Source organism: Protopterus annectens, chromosome 6.part1, assembly GCF_019279795.1.
Source record: "Protopterus annectens isolate FY-2018-M chromosome 6.part1, PAN1.0, whole genome shotgun sequence".
NCBI lineage: Eukaryota > Metazoa > Chordata > Ceratodontiformes > Protopteridae > Protopterus > Protopterus annectens.
Genome location: NC_056738.1, coordinates 547638354 through 547651188, shown reverse-complemented (window position 1 = coordinate 547651188; position 12835 = coordinate 547638354). Strand labels below are relative to the sequence as shown.

The window sequence follows — 12835 nt, the reverse complement described above, 5'->3', positions numbered from 1 at the left end:
AAACCATCTCCAAATGGATAGCACACTGTATCCATTTCTTTTACAAACACCATGGGAAACCACACCCTCAGGGGGTCAGAACACATTCCACTAGGGGAACTTCAACCTCTACAGCCTTTCTCAGAGGAGTCCCTACCAGGGACATTCTGGAAGCTTCTACTTGGAATTCTGTTCATACCTTAACCAAGCATTACCCCCTGCCTATCTTTTCCAAATCCAGGGCGAGCTTTGCAACAGCAGTCCTGCAGGGCATACTAGCTAGCCCCAACTCTTCTTGACTGCCTCCACCCATTCTTCAGCTTTGGGAATCAACCTAAGTGTGATGACTGCAGCAGTGAAACACGAAAAACATAATACTGTTGTGTACACTTACCATAAATGTAGATGTTCGTGTGTATTCACTGTTGCAGTCCTGGTTTCCCACCCTACAGCCCCCTTGTCTCTCTCTCTCTCTTCCTCATTCCTTACTGGGCTATTGGTATTTAACTTTTACTGGTGGTGTTTTTCCACCATAACTTAGCTCCCTATTTGGGGTCTCCTGACATTTGAGGCAAGAAAAACTGATGTAATTACGTCAGCTGCCTGTTTTTATACCTCTGATGACCTGACGTCAGTCTTGAAATGATAGCAACCGTCGCAGAAATACTAAGCCTCTGGTTTTCAGGCCGACTGAGGGCTACCCCTGGCGGGATAACCCAAGTGTGATGACTGCAACTGTGAATACACTCTAACATCTACATTTATGGTAAGTGTAGACAACTGTACTTTCTGAGATTTATTAAAGTTGTTTGAGAGCTGAATTGGAGTGTGGGCTTTTTTGGTTTTCATGTTTTCCACTGAGAGTATCCTGTTTGTTTTTTAAAAAAGTAACTTTAAAGCATATATAAAATAGTTAAGAATTAATTTCTGTTTCCTTTGCTTTTAATATGTTAGTAGGCAGATTGTCAAGTAAAGCATGTGTTTAAATACAGTATTTTTTTAAATATTGGTAGCTAAAACTGTCAGTACACTTTTATGGGCATGTCAGGTATAGAAAGGCATTCTTGGGAATGTTTTAATACCGTCTAACCAGTTTAACGATTAATTTTTCTTTTCCTATAACTCTTGCTGTAACCTTTTTTTTTTATTTCTTTGTACAGTTCTGTCTGTGATAAAACATTTTACAAGATGTCCTTTAGCAGCACTCCAATTATTTGAAATGACTAACAAGGTTGCCAAGGCAGTCGGACTCTTCATTGACACTGAATTTTCATTTTTTGTTTCACAGCATTCCAGTTCTCCTACACCGCTGTTTTTGGAGCATACACTGCTTTTATCTTTATTAGAACAGGTCAGTAAACTTTTTTTTTTTTTTTAAAGATGCAAATTGTCAGTATGTTAATTGTTTGCATATAGTTTTTGTACCATTGTAGGTGTAAAATGAACGTTTCAAAAATATTTGGCCTACTGGTCAATGACAGGACACCAGCCTGCGCCAGTAAGCCAGGTTCATAGGTTGCTAACAGGCAAGTTAAGTCTTTGGAAGCCTAGCCACTTCAGAACCACTGTTAAACCCAACTAGCTGCTCTCTCTGCTCATAATGAGTAGTGCGGATAGGCCTAGGATAAGTTTGCTATTTCCCCATCCATTTATCTAAGTTAGATTTTAAGAGAGAGAAGCGCATGCTTTGTTTTACAGAAAGCAGGAGTTTGTTCCTGAGTTTTTGGAGAGCGCTGCAAGTCCTTTTTATGTTGCAGATTAGAGTTGGGTCCCTTGATCTTGCATTTGTGCTGCTACCAGTCTTGTGAATATATAGTAGGTCAAGGGGATTGGGTTATTTACAGTTTTGTAGGACAGGCATAAAACAGAGGAGTGAGTCTGGGCTTTCAGATGTTCTAGGTAGCATACAGAGCTCCTAACAAACATTTCTTTTTGTGAGTAATTGCTGTTTTTTCAAGCTGGGGTAGATATCTGGACATGTATTAACCAGGTATATTGTATTCTAGTTTGTGGCTGATCAGAGTTGAGTAGGGGGAATAATGACCTCTCTTGACGGAAAGGAGTTGTCCTTATTAATCTATTTGTAGTGGCAGAAGGCTTTGTTAAAGACTGTGGATATATAAAGGTCAAATGAGAGATCATTAAGTATGCTTGTTGTCAGGCTCTGGATTGCATTGCATAAGTGGAAATTCCTTAAGATTCCAAGAGCAGGATAAGTTATTTCTTACACTTATTTCACTGAACCGCACTTCTGAAACACTTATAATTGTGCTATACAGTTGATCTCCTACATTTTGCACTGTTATAAAGTTTTTTTTATTGTTTCACTGCATTTATGTACTGTTTTATACTGTTTTAACATTACTTAATTGTAAACTGCTTTTTCATACTGAGAGTTGTATTTTCTGTTTGTGAGTGCTCTGTCCGAGCTTTTCTGTGCATTTTTGTCTGTTTGTACTTAAAAGCATTCCCGAGTCTGCTCCTTGATCTGTTTAAAACTTTCATTTAGTGGCTACAGCTAGGAACTGTAATTTTTCCCACCCACCCTAGTGTTGTGTGTTCTTATACTTGGTGGCTTTGCAGTTGGCCGCCCATACTGTATATTTGATCTGTGACACTCCTCCCAGTCTAGTGTCATTAGTTCACTCAGTCTAATAGAGAACATTTGTGAAGGCCAACCCACTCAGCTTCTTAACGTTGAATTAACTTCTGTTCCAGCTTTCTCCATTTCCACTTTACTGGGAAAAAAAATTCTAAGCTTGCTTCCCCCCCTTTCCTGTGGCAAGTCAGATACAGATTTGCTGTGTCCAGCACTGTTTGTGAGCTCCTAAGCCCCCCCCCCCCTTAACTGGGGTTAAACTATTCCTGGCGCCATAAAGTCTGTTCTTCAAAATTTCCCTTGCAACTAGCCAGCTTTTTAGTTTTAGCACTCATCTGTTTCTTTGATCTCAGCATTTGTTCAGAACTCATTGTAAGCACTAAATAAGTTACAAATTACTACAGCACTCAACTTTCCTCACTTGTCTAGAGGAAAACAGTTTTTAGTACTTAATAAATAAGCACCTATTCAGGCATGTCTAAAGGTCAGCTCCTGGTGTTTTCTCCTGTCTACCTGATGAATCTGGACATCTTGGGACAATGCAGCAATTGCCTCATGTACACTCTACCACCCAACACTACGACCTGTGAGAGATGCACTTATATAGCCAAACTGGAAGCAAAGCTCTCTTCACCAAAGACTGGCCTAGACAGTCAAGAGGAGAAGGTAAACACTTGCACCGCACCACACTCATCACTTATTCCCTCAAAACCTACACCACCAAAACACACACCTACATTCGTGGAGGCTCTCAGTACAAATCTGCCCAAACAACAGAGACCTCCAAAGCAGAAATGCAAGCAACCTCCACCCCCCCAACACAACCAAATGACACATAGCCCACATACACAGTGTGCCACTCAACTACAGCCCATAAGGCATAACGTACCCAACACTCTAGTCATAGGTGACTCTATAGTCAGGCACACTGATGTTCCACTCACCAGGATAAACAAGGAAAAAGTTACTGTCAGCTGCTTGTCAGGTGCCAGGATCCGCCACATAACGCACACACTCAGGTAACTTCACAAGTACAAATATGACTCGGTCATTGTCCATGTTGGTGTGAATGACCTGAGACGTACCTCCCTGGACTACATGAAAAGAGACATGGAGGAGCTCTCCGATCTTGTAGCCCAGGCCGGTATGACCCTAGCCCTGAGTAGCATCCTGCCATCATCCAGAATGATACCACAGTACAAGAACAAAATGATTGACTTTAACAATTGGCTAAGCTTCTAGTGTCATTCTAAGGGAATCCAGTATCTGTCTGCCTGGGATGACGATCGACAGATCACGCTGCTTTGCCAGAGATGGCCTGCACCTGTCGCCCTTGGGATTCCGGATACTGGGAAAGGCTCTTGCCACCCCTATAGTGCCTTTTTTAGGCAAGGTTCAAATGACAAATTTACCACCGTAACGGGTACAAGCAAGCAAAAGCTGAGGGTAATGCTATTCAATGCTAGAAGTCTAAACCTCAAAAAATGCACTCACTCGAGGCACTCCTTAAAATGGAGAACATTGACATCTGTGCAGTGACAGAGACCTGGTTCAAAGCTCCAGAGAGCACCCCTGCATTACCAGGCTATAATTCATAATACCACACCTTTTGGCCACCAAACCCGGACCGAAACACTAAAGGTGGAGGTGTGTCCATATCCATTAAGGATATCCACACCTCCAAGCAAGTTGCTCAGCATAATGCATCCGAGATTATCCAAGTTCAGCTAACTCTGGGCAAAACCGCAATCCAGATTGTAGCTTGCTGCAGACCCCCCACCATGCCCCAGGATTCCCACTCCTCTTTTCTTGATGCACTGGAAAATATTAAGGTACAACCCAACACTCTAATAATGGGTGATTTCAACTACCCTACCATTAACTGGGAAAACTACTCATGTACCAACTCTTTTGCTCAACGTTTTCTGGAAATCATCAATTCCAATGCCTTGGATCAACTTATCCACACCCCCACTAGGGGCAGCAATATCCTAGACCTGGTCATCACCAGCATGGGTGACCGGTGTTCCACACCAGAGGGCAGCTCCTCGTTGGTCAGATCCGACCAACAGCTAATCACCCTAGACATCCACATCCCGCTCCCACCCGCCATTAGGAAAACAACTGTAAAAAATTTCTCCAAAGCCAACTTTTCGTTTCTTAAGACAGAAGTGGCAAACTTCACGATACCCATGCGGATGGACAATAGAGGTATGACTGCTGAATCCTACACAAATGCACTTTATAAGCACTTACACGAGTGCATGGATCGTGCTATCCCTAACAGAACCAAGATGCTATCCTCCAAAAAAAGGAAGCCAATCTGGTGGTATTCTGCCATAAACAAACTCTACAACAGAAGAAAGAAACTGTTGCAAAAAAAGAGTAAAATCCCTTGATTGGAGGAACTCCCTGGTCAGCCTCAGTAAGAAGCTGAGATCCCTCATAAAATCCTCCAAAGCTAGTTATGAAAACAAAATTGCCACTGATTCTAAAGACAACCACAAAGCATTTTATAGCTATGTCAAATCTTAATGGCAACACTCAGATCTGCTCTGAGTTACAGCACAATGACACTAAATATACAGAACCAACTGATATTGCCAACATCCTGGCAGATAGGTTCAGTGCTAACTTTACCCCCCTCTCACCCCATAAAGGGCCCATCTTTATACCGGAAGAATGCAAAGTTCCTGTACTCACGGCTGCATAGGTGAAAACCTCACTCTCCAAAGCCAAGAACACAGCATCCATGGGACCTGACAGCATCCCAGGCTGCCTTCTACATGAACTACAGAATGAACTGGCACCCCACCTAAGTACCATGTTCAATCATGGCCTCACCTCAGGCTTTGTGCCCATTGAATGGTGCACCGCGACAGTTATCCTACTCCACAAGGGGGGGGGGGCACAACAGACTCCGGGAGCTATCGCCCCATTAGCCTGACGAGCCTTGTCTGCAAGGCCATGGAACATATCATCATGGAACTCATAAACAAAGACATTGGAGATCTCCAAACTCTGGACCCCACACAGTTTGGGTTTGTAAAAGGCAGATCACGTCTCCTAAACCTGATAGACTTCTTTGAAGTAGTCACCAAAGCCATAGAATGGGGTAAGGTGGTTTACACAGCCTATCTAGATCTCGCCAAGGCGTTCCACACCATCCCCCACTCTGGAATTATAGATAAACTCACTAAACTAGGTATAAATCCCTATGTCACAAGATGGGCCGCCAACTGGCTTACTGACAGAAACCCACACTGTGAAAGTAGCAAGACTCCAAGTCAGACTTCAGACAAGTGACAAGTGGAGTACCACAGGGTTCAGTCCTGGGACCTCCCCTGTTTGGTTTCTACTTCTCTGAAGTACAGGCTAACACAGAAGGTCTTCGGCTAACTAAATTCGCAGATGACTGCAAACTAGGAGCCATAATCGAAACTCCTAACAATGTGGACATCCTACAAAAGGGCCTCACTGATACAGATGCCTGGTGTCAAAGACATGGTCTCAAGCTCAATGCCATAAAGTGCATTGTCATCCCTTTTGGTAAAAACTCTGTACCCATGAACTACCACATAGGCGGTAGTCTACTTAACACTGAAAGTGTGATGAGACCTTGGGACACAGGTGGACAGTAGTCTCTCCTTTGATAATTGCCACAGTGGTCAGGAAATCCTTCTACGTGGCACACCTCATCACAAAAGCTTTCTCATCCAGAAAAAAAAGAGGTCATTGTTCCCCTCTACTCATCACTCATTAGACCCATTATAGAGTAAAACGCCTTGGTATGTGCCTCACAAGACATCTACAACAAATGGAAAGGCTGCAAAAATACCTCACAAAGAGGATTACTGGCCTCAAACAGATGCCTTACACAGATCATCTCTAAAAACTCCAGCTTTACTCCGTCGCATATCGCCTGCTCAGAGGCGATCTCTGCCTAACATACAAAGCTATGTCAAATCCAGAGCTGTTGGACATGCTCCACTTAAAGAAATCCCAATCCCTCTGAGATGCACACTCTAGGGACCTAAACCTTGTCACCACAATAAACAGAACATGCTGGAGGGATCGATTCCTGTCCCAGAGACTTCCCATACTTTGGAACAGACTACCTATCTATGTCAAACAGAGCTCCTCATGAGCACTCTTCAAGAAAAATCTTGATGATTGGATGGGTAATAGAAAATTCACCCCGGGATCACTTCTGTGGTTCTGCTTGACAGGGGCACAGGAAAATAATTTTCTTGGGTGGCGAAAACCAAGGTACCTTTATGGCTAGGCTTGTATAGGCCCTAGGGCCAATAGTGTAGTACCTGCCTATGAAGGTACCTTAGGTCTCTAATGACAGTGTCTGTTTTAAAGGTGGGATATCATTTATTTGGTAGGTGTGGAAGAGCTTCTGCTTCTCAAACTGTATGAAGCTGCATTTTTTGGCATTAAACTTTCAACTGTGATCCTGACATGAGTTTGCCAAGCCCTGTTGGAGAATCCAAGTGTCTTCCAGGGAGTTGTTGGCTCCAAGTTTGCAGTCATCTGTTTATTTGGTCAGCCAGAGGTCCTAATATCAGATTTCATATCAGAGAAGTAAACACCTAATAGAAGTCCCAAAATAGAGCCCTAGAGTGCACCATTAATGACAATCCTCTTTGAGGACAGTGTGCCATCAGCTGTAATAGGTTCATAGGTTAGTACTAGGCTATCGGCCCTAGGGCCTATACAAGCCTAGCCATAACAATTCCGTGGCTATTTCTTCCCACACTATTTACTTCTCTGGACCTCTGTCTAGCAGGGCGACTGATGTGATCCCCGGGGTGAATTTCCTTTCTCTCATCCAATCATCAAGGTTCCTTTTGAAGAGGGCCAAGAGGTGCTCTGCTTGGCATGTATGGGCAGTCTGTTCCAGAGTCTGGGGAGTCTCTGGGTCAGGAACCTATCCCTCCAGCATGTTTTGTTTATTGTGATGACAAGGTTTAGATCCCTGGTGCATGTGGCTCTGAGGGATTCGGATTTCTTTAAGTGTAGCATGTCCAACAGCTTTGGGTTTGACATGGCCTTGTATGTTAAGCAGAGATTGCCTCGGAGTAGACAATATTCGACAGAGTATATTTGGAGTTTTTTAAGGCGGTCAGCATAGGGCATCTGCTTTAGGCCTGTAATTCTTTTAGTGAGGTATTTCTCTGGCCTTTCCAGTTGCAGATGTCTTGAGAGGTACATACCAAATGGGGAGTTGTATTCTATAAGGGGTCTAATGAAGGATGAGTACTGAGAGACAATGACCTCCCTTTTTTCTGGATGAAAAGCCCTTACTGATTAGGTGTGCCACATAGAAGGATTTCCTGACTGTTGTGGCGATGTGGTTATCGAAGGTGAGACCACTGTCCACCTGTGCCCTAAGTCTCTTATCATGCTTTCGGTGTTTAGTGTACTGCCACCTATGTGGTAATGCACGGGTACATGTTTTTTCCCAAAGGGGATAACTATACATTTCTTGGCATTGAGCTTGAGCCCATGGCACTGGCACCAAGCATCTGTTTCTGTAAGGCCCTTTTGTAGAGTATCCACATCATTTGGGGATTCAATAATGGCTCCCAGTTTGCACTCATCTGCGAACTTTGTTAGCCAGAGTCCCATAGTGTTGGCCTGTACTTAAGAGAAGTAGATGCCAAACAAGAGAGGTCCCACGACTGAATCCTGAGGTACTCCACTTGTCTGGAGCTGGATTTGAAGTCAGCTACATTTAGTGTGGGTTCTGTCAGTAAGCCAGTTGGCACCCCATCGAGTGATGTAAGGATTAATGCCCAGCTTAGTAAGTTTATCTATGATTCCAGAGTGGGGGATGGTGTCAAAGGCAAGGTCCACATAGGCTGTGTGGACTGCCTTACCCTTGTCCACGGCTCTGGAGACTGATTCAAAGAAGTCAATCAGGTTCAGGAGACAAGATCGGCCCCTTCACAAACCCAAACTGGGTGGCGTCCAGTGTTTGAAGGTTGCCAATGTCTTTGTTTATAAGTTCCATGGCCTTGCAGACCAGGCTCGTCAGACTGATGGGACGATAGTTCCCGGGATCCAAGGTGGATCCTCCCTTGTGGAGTGGGATAACTGTAGCTGTGCGCCACTCAGTGGGCACGAAGCCTGAGGTTGAGGGTATGATTAAACATGACACTTAGGTGAGGTGCCAGTTCATTTTGTAGTTCATGTAGTACACAGCCCGAGATGTCATCTGGTCCCATGGATGCTGTATTCTTAGCTTTGGAGACTGCGTTTTTTACCTGTGTGGCCGTTATTACCGGAATTTGGCAATCTTCCGGTATTGAGATGGGCCATCTTGGGGGTGAGGGGGGTGAAGTTGGTACTGAAATTATCTGCCAGGATATTGGCAATATACTTGGGATCAGTATATTTAATGCCAGTCTGTTGTAGCTCAGAGCAGATCTGAGCATTGCCATTTAGATTCTTGACATAGTTATAGAATGCTTTGTGGTTGTCTTTGGAATCTTTGGCAATTTTATTTTCGTAACTAGCTTTGGAGGATTTTATGAGGGATCTCAGCTTCTTACTAAGGCTGGTAAGGGAGTTTTTTGCATCCTGGGATTTTCCTCTCTTCTGCAACAGTTTCTTCCTTTTGTTGTAAAGTTTGTTTATGGCAGGGGACCACCAGATTGGCTTCCTTTTTTTGGAGAAGAGCATCTTGGTTCTATTTGGGATGGCACGATTCATGCATGAGTGGATGTGCTCGTACAGTGCCTTAGTGTATGACTGAGCAGTCAAAATTTCAGTTCCCGTCTGCATGGGTGTCATGCAGTTTGTAACTTCTGACTTGAGTAGCATGAAGTTGGCTTTGGAGAAGTTTTTTATGGTGGTTTCCTTACTGGGGGCTGGGGGTGGGATGTGGATGTTAAGGGTGATTAGCTTATGGTCTGGTCTGACCTGACCAACGAGAGGATGACCATAGGTGTGGAACATTGATATCCCATGTTGGTAATGACCAGGTCTAGGATATTGGAGCATATATTAAAAAACAAAAAAAGAGGCAGAAACACAGCAAAACTGTTTGATTTTCTTTTACTTTAACACACTGGTACCTCGGCCATTCACCTTCAAAGGAAAAAATACAAACAACCAACTTTATATACATAGGTCCAACCCCCAATTAATCCAATTAAGTATTAATTGAAAAATTACAGCTTATTTAAAATGCTAGATACATATTTGTACTGCGTACACATTTTTAAAGTTATACATGCACATTTTCTTTTATTATATCAAACACAGCCATCCTAAACATTTTAAATAACTGATTCTAAATTCATTTAAATACAGTTAATTCAAAATTGATTAATGAACTATTCTACTAAACTTTTGTATATAAAAATACATATGTGTATATATATATATATATATATATATATATAAAACATTTATGTAAACCCAGAAAACATGACAATGCGAATTTCATTAATGCAAATATTTATAAATATGAAAGAAAGTAAACTTACTAAAAAAATGTCATATATTAACCTCAAGATTGAGACCCCTAGGAAATAAGGTCCCGTAATCGAGAATGAACTTACTTTTCAACTCATTCAACCTTCTCACCATATCACCCCCTAACTAACACAGGTTGTGCCAGAATACTAAAGAAAAAGGAACTAGTGCTTCCCCCATGGATATTCACAAAGTGTTCGGCAACTGGACTCTTAAAATTTCTCTTACTGATATCCCTCCTATGTTCCATGATCCTAACTTTTACTGCTGTTTTTGTTTGACCTATATACCATTTTACATTTACACATTTTTAAAGAGTTCTACAAGCAGCAGAGAGCAAAAGAGTGACTTTTTCCTGATTTAAGTATTTTTTTCTGGCTTTTTGATTATTTACTGCTTAGCGACTGCTTTTTCGCCTGTTCATACAGCTCTGCATTCTATTTAAACTGTTTTTTGTGTTGATTAACTGTTTTGCACTTTTAAAAAAGTTACTTGTTGCTTAATTTTACCTGTAGGCTAACACACTCAAGTGTGCTAGCCGTTTAAAAGCATTTATAGCATTTACTGTCTGTTTTTCTTCTGTTTTCTGCAAAAAAGAAAAAAAAAAAATCTTGTTTTCCCGCCTTACTGAACTAGAATAGTCCAGTCTTCAGAGTTTGCTGACCTCTGGGCTTTGTCTTGGTTCCTGTGCTATTCCATATCCTTATTTGGATAAAAGGAAGCGTCTTTGTTCACCAGTGGGAGTGGGGAGCACTGAGCGGCCTGTTTGTCCCTAGAGGAGTGGTTCCAGCCAGAAACTTGTAGTCTATTGGCCATTTTGGGTCAATTCCTAGCTCTTTTCAGCCCCCTGTAATAAAGCGTGCTTTTTCGCTTGTATTCAACTCAGCACAGCTCCTCGTGGTGTCCTGCAGAGTTCTACAAGCAGCAGAGAGCAAGAGAGTGACTTTTTCCTGATTTAAGTATTTTTTTTCTGGCTTTTTGATTATTTACTGCTTAGCGACTGCATTTTCGCCTGTTTATACAGCTCTGCATTCTATTTAAACTGTTTTTGTGTTAACTGTTTTGCACTTTTAAAAAAGTTATTTGTTGTTTAATTTTACCTGTAGGCTAACACACTCAAGTGCGCTAGTTTAAAAGCATTTACTGTCTGTTTTTCCTCTGTTTTCTGCAAAAAAAAAAAATAAAAAAATAAAAAATCTTGTTTTCCCGCCTTACTGAACTAGAATAGTCCAGTCTTCAGAGTTTGCTGATCTCTGGGCTTTGGCTTGGTTCCTGTGCTATTCCATATCCTTATTTGGATAAAGGGAAGCTTCTTTGTTCACCAGTGGGAGTGGGGAGCACTGAGCAGCCTATTTGTCCCTAGAGCAGTGGTTCCAGCCAGAAACTTGTAGTCTATTGGCCATTTTGGGTCAATTCCTAGCTCTTTTCAACCCCCTGCTATAAAGCCCGCTTTAGCGCTTTTGCATGATTTAGCGCAGAGTTGCCCATAGAGCACCATCGGGCAGCGCCGGTTAAACAAGGTTAAACTATTTCTGGCTCCGTAAAGTCTGCTTTTCAATTTTTCCCTTAGAACTTCTCTACTTGCAATCTAAACAGTCTATTCTCTATCTCAAAAGCTCAGCACTTGCTCCTAAAGCATTTTTATATAGGTAAAGCTCAGCACTTGCTCCTAAAGCATTTTTATATAGGTAAAGTACTTGTATACTAAACAAAGTACTACATTAGCCTAGAATCCCCTTGAGTACCCATTTCTCTATAGGTCCCTTCTGACTCAGTTACACAGCAAACTTTTTCACTTTTTCTAGCATGTCGAAGGGTCAGTTGCTAGCGTCCTCTCCTGTTCAGCTGGTGAATCTGGGCATCTTGAGGCAATGTTACAATTGCCTCATGTACACACAGAACCCACTCCTCCCACAAAACACAAATACATGTGAGAGATGCAACTATATAGCCAAACTGGAGGCTGAGCTCTCTCAACTCAGGACTGGCAAGACCAGACAGGAGGAGAAGGAAACCACGCACACCACAAACCCAGTTTCACATAGAACTATCACAACTGCAAAACAAACACATAAACACACAAAGACATACTCGGAGGCACTGATCAAAAATCTACCAAAACTACAGAGGCCTCCAAAGCAGACACCCAAGCAACTGCCACCTCAAGACATAAGACATGCAACACATAGTTCTCAAAGTCAGTGTGCTAAACAGTCACAGCCCTTAAGGCCAAACACAATGCCAGACACACTTGTTATAGGTGACTCCATAGTCAGACACACTGACGTCCCACTCACCAGACTGAACAAGGAAAAGATCACAGTAAGCTGCCTGTCAGGCGCTAGAATCCGCCACATAACACAAGCACTCAGGTCACTCCACAGCAAGTACAAGTATGACTCAGTCATTGTCCATGCTGGTGTGAATGACCTGAGACGCACCTCCCTGGACTACATGAAAAGAGACATAGAGGAGCTCTCAGATTATGTAGCCCAGGCCGGTATGACCCTGACCCTGAGCAGTATCCTACCCTCACCAAGAATGATGCCACAATACAGAGACAAAATGGTCAGCTTTAATAATTGGCTTAATTACTGGTGTCATTCTAAGGGGATCCAATGTCTGTCTGCCTGGGATGACATGCTTGACAAGCCACGCTGCTTCAAGGGACGGCTTGCACCTGTCACCCTGGGCTTCCAGATATTGGCAAAGGCTCTTGCCACCCCATAGTGCCTTTTTTAGGCAAGGCTCAAATGATAAACCTAC

General features: G+C 42.7%; 1 protein-coding gene across 1 annotated transcript in view; it reads left to right on the top strand.

The window, feature by feature from the left end:
- RCE1 (Ras converting CAAX endopeptidase 1) overlaps nucleotides 1-12835 on the top strand; it is a 976724-nt gene that overhangs the window by 831584 nt on the left and 132305 nt on the right. Inside the window, exon 7 of the mRNA XM_044075996.1 lies at nucleotides 1268-1330. Coding sequence (XP_043931931.1) covers nucleotides 1268-1330 — 63 coding nt within the window. The remainder of the gene's footprint in view (nucleotides 1-1267; nucleotides 1331-12835) is intronic.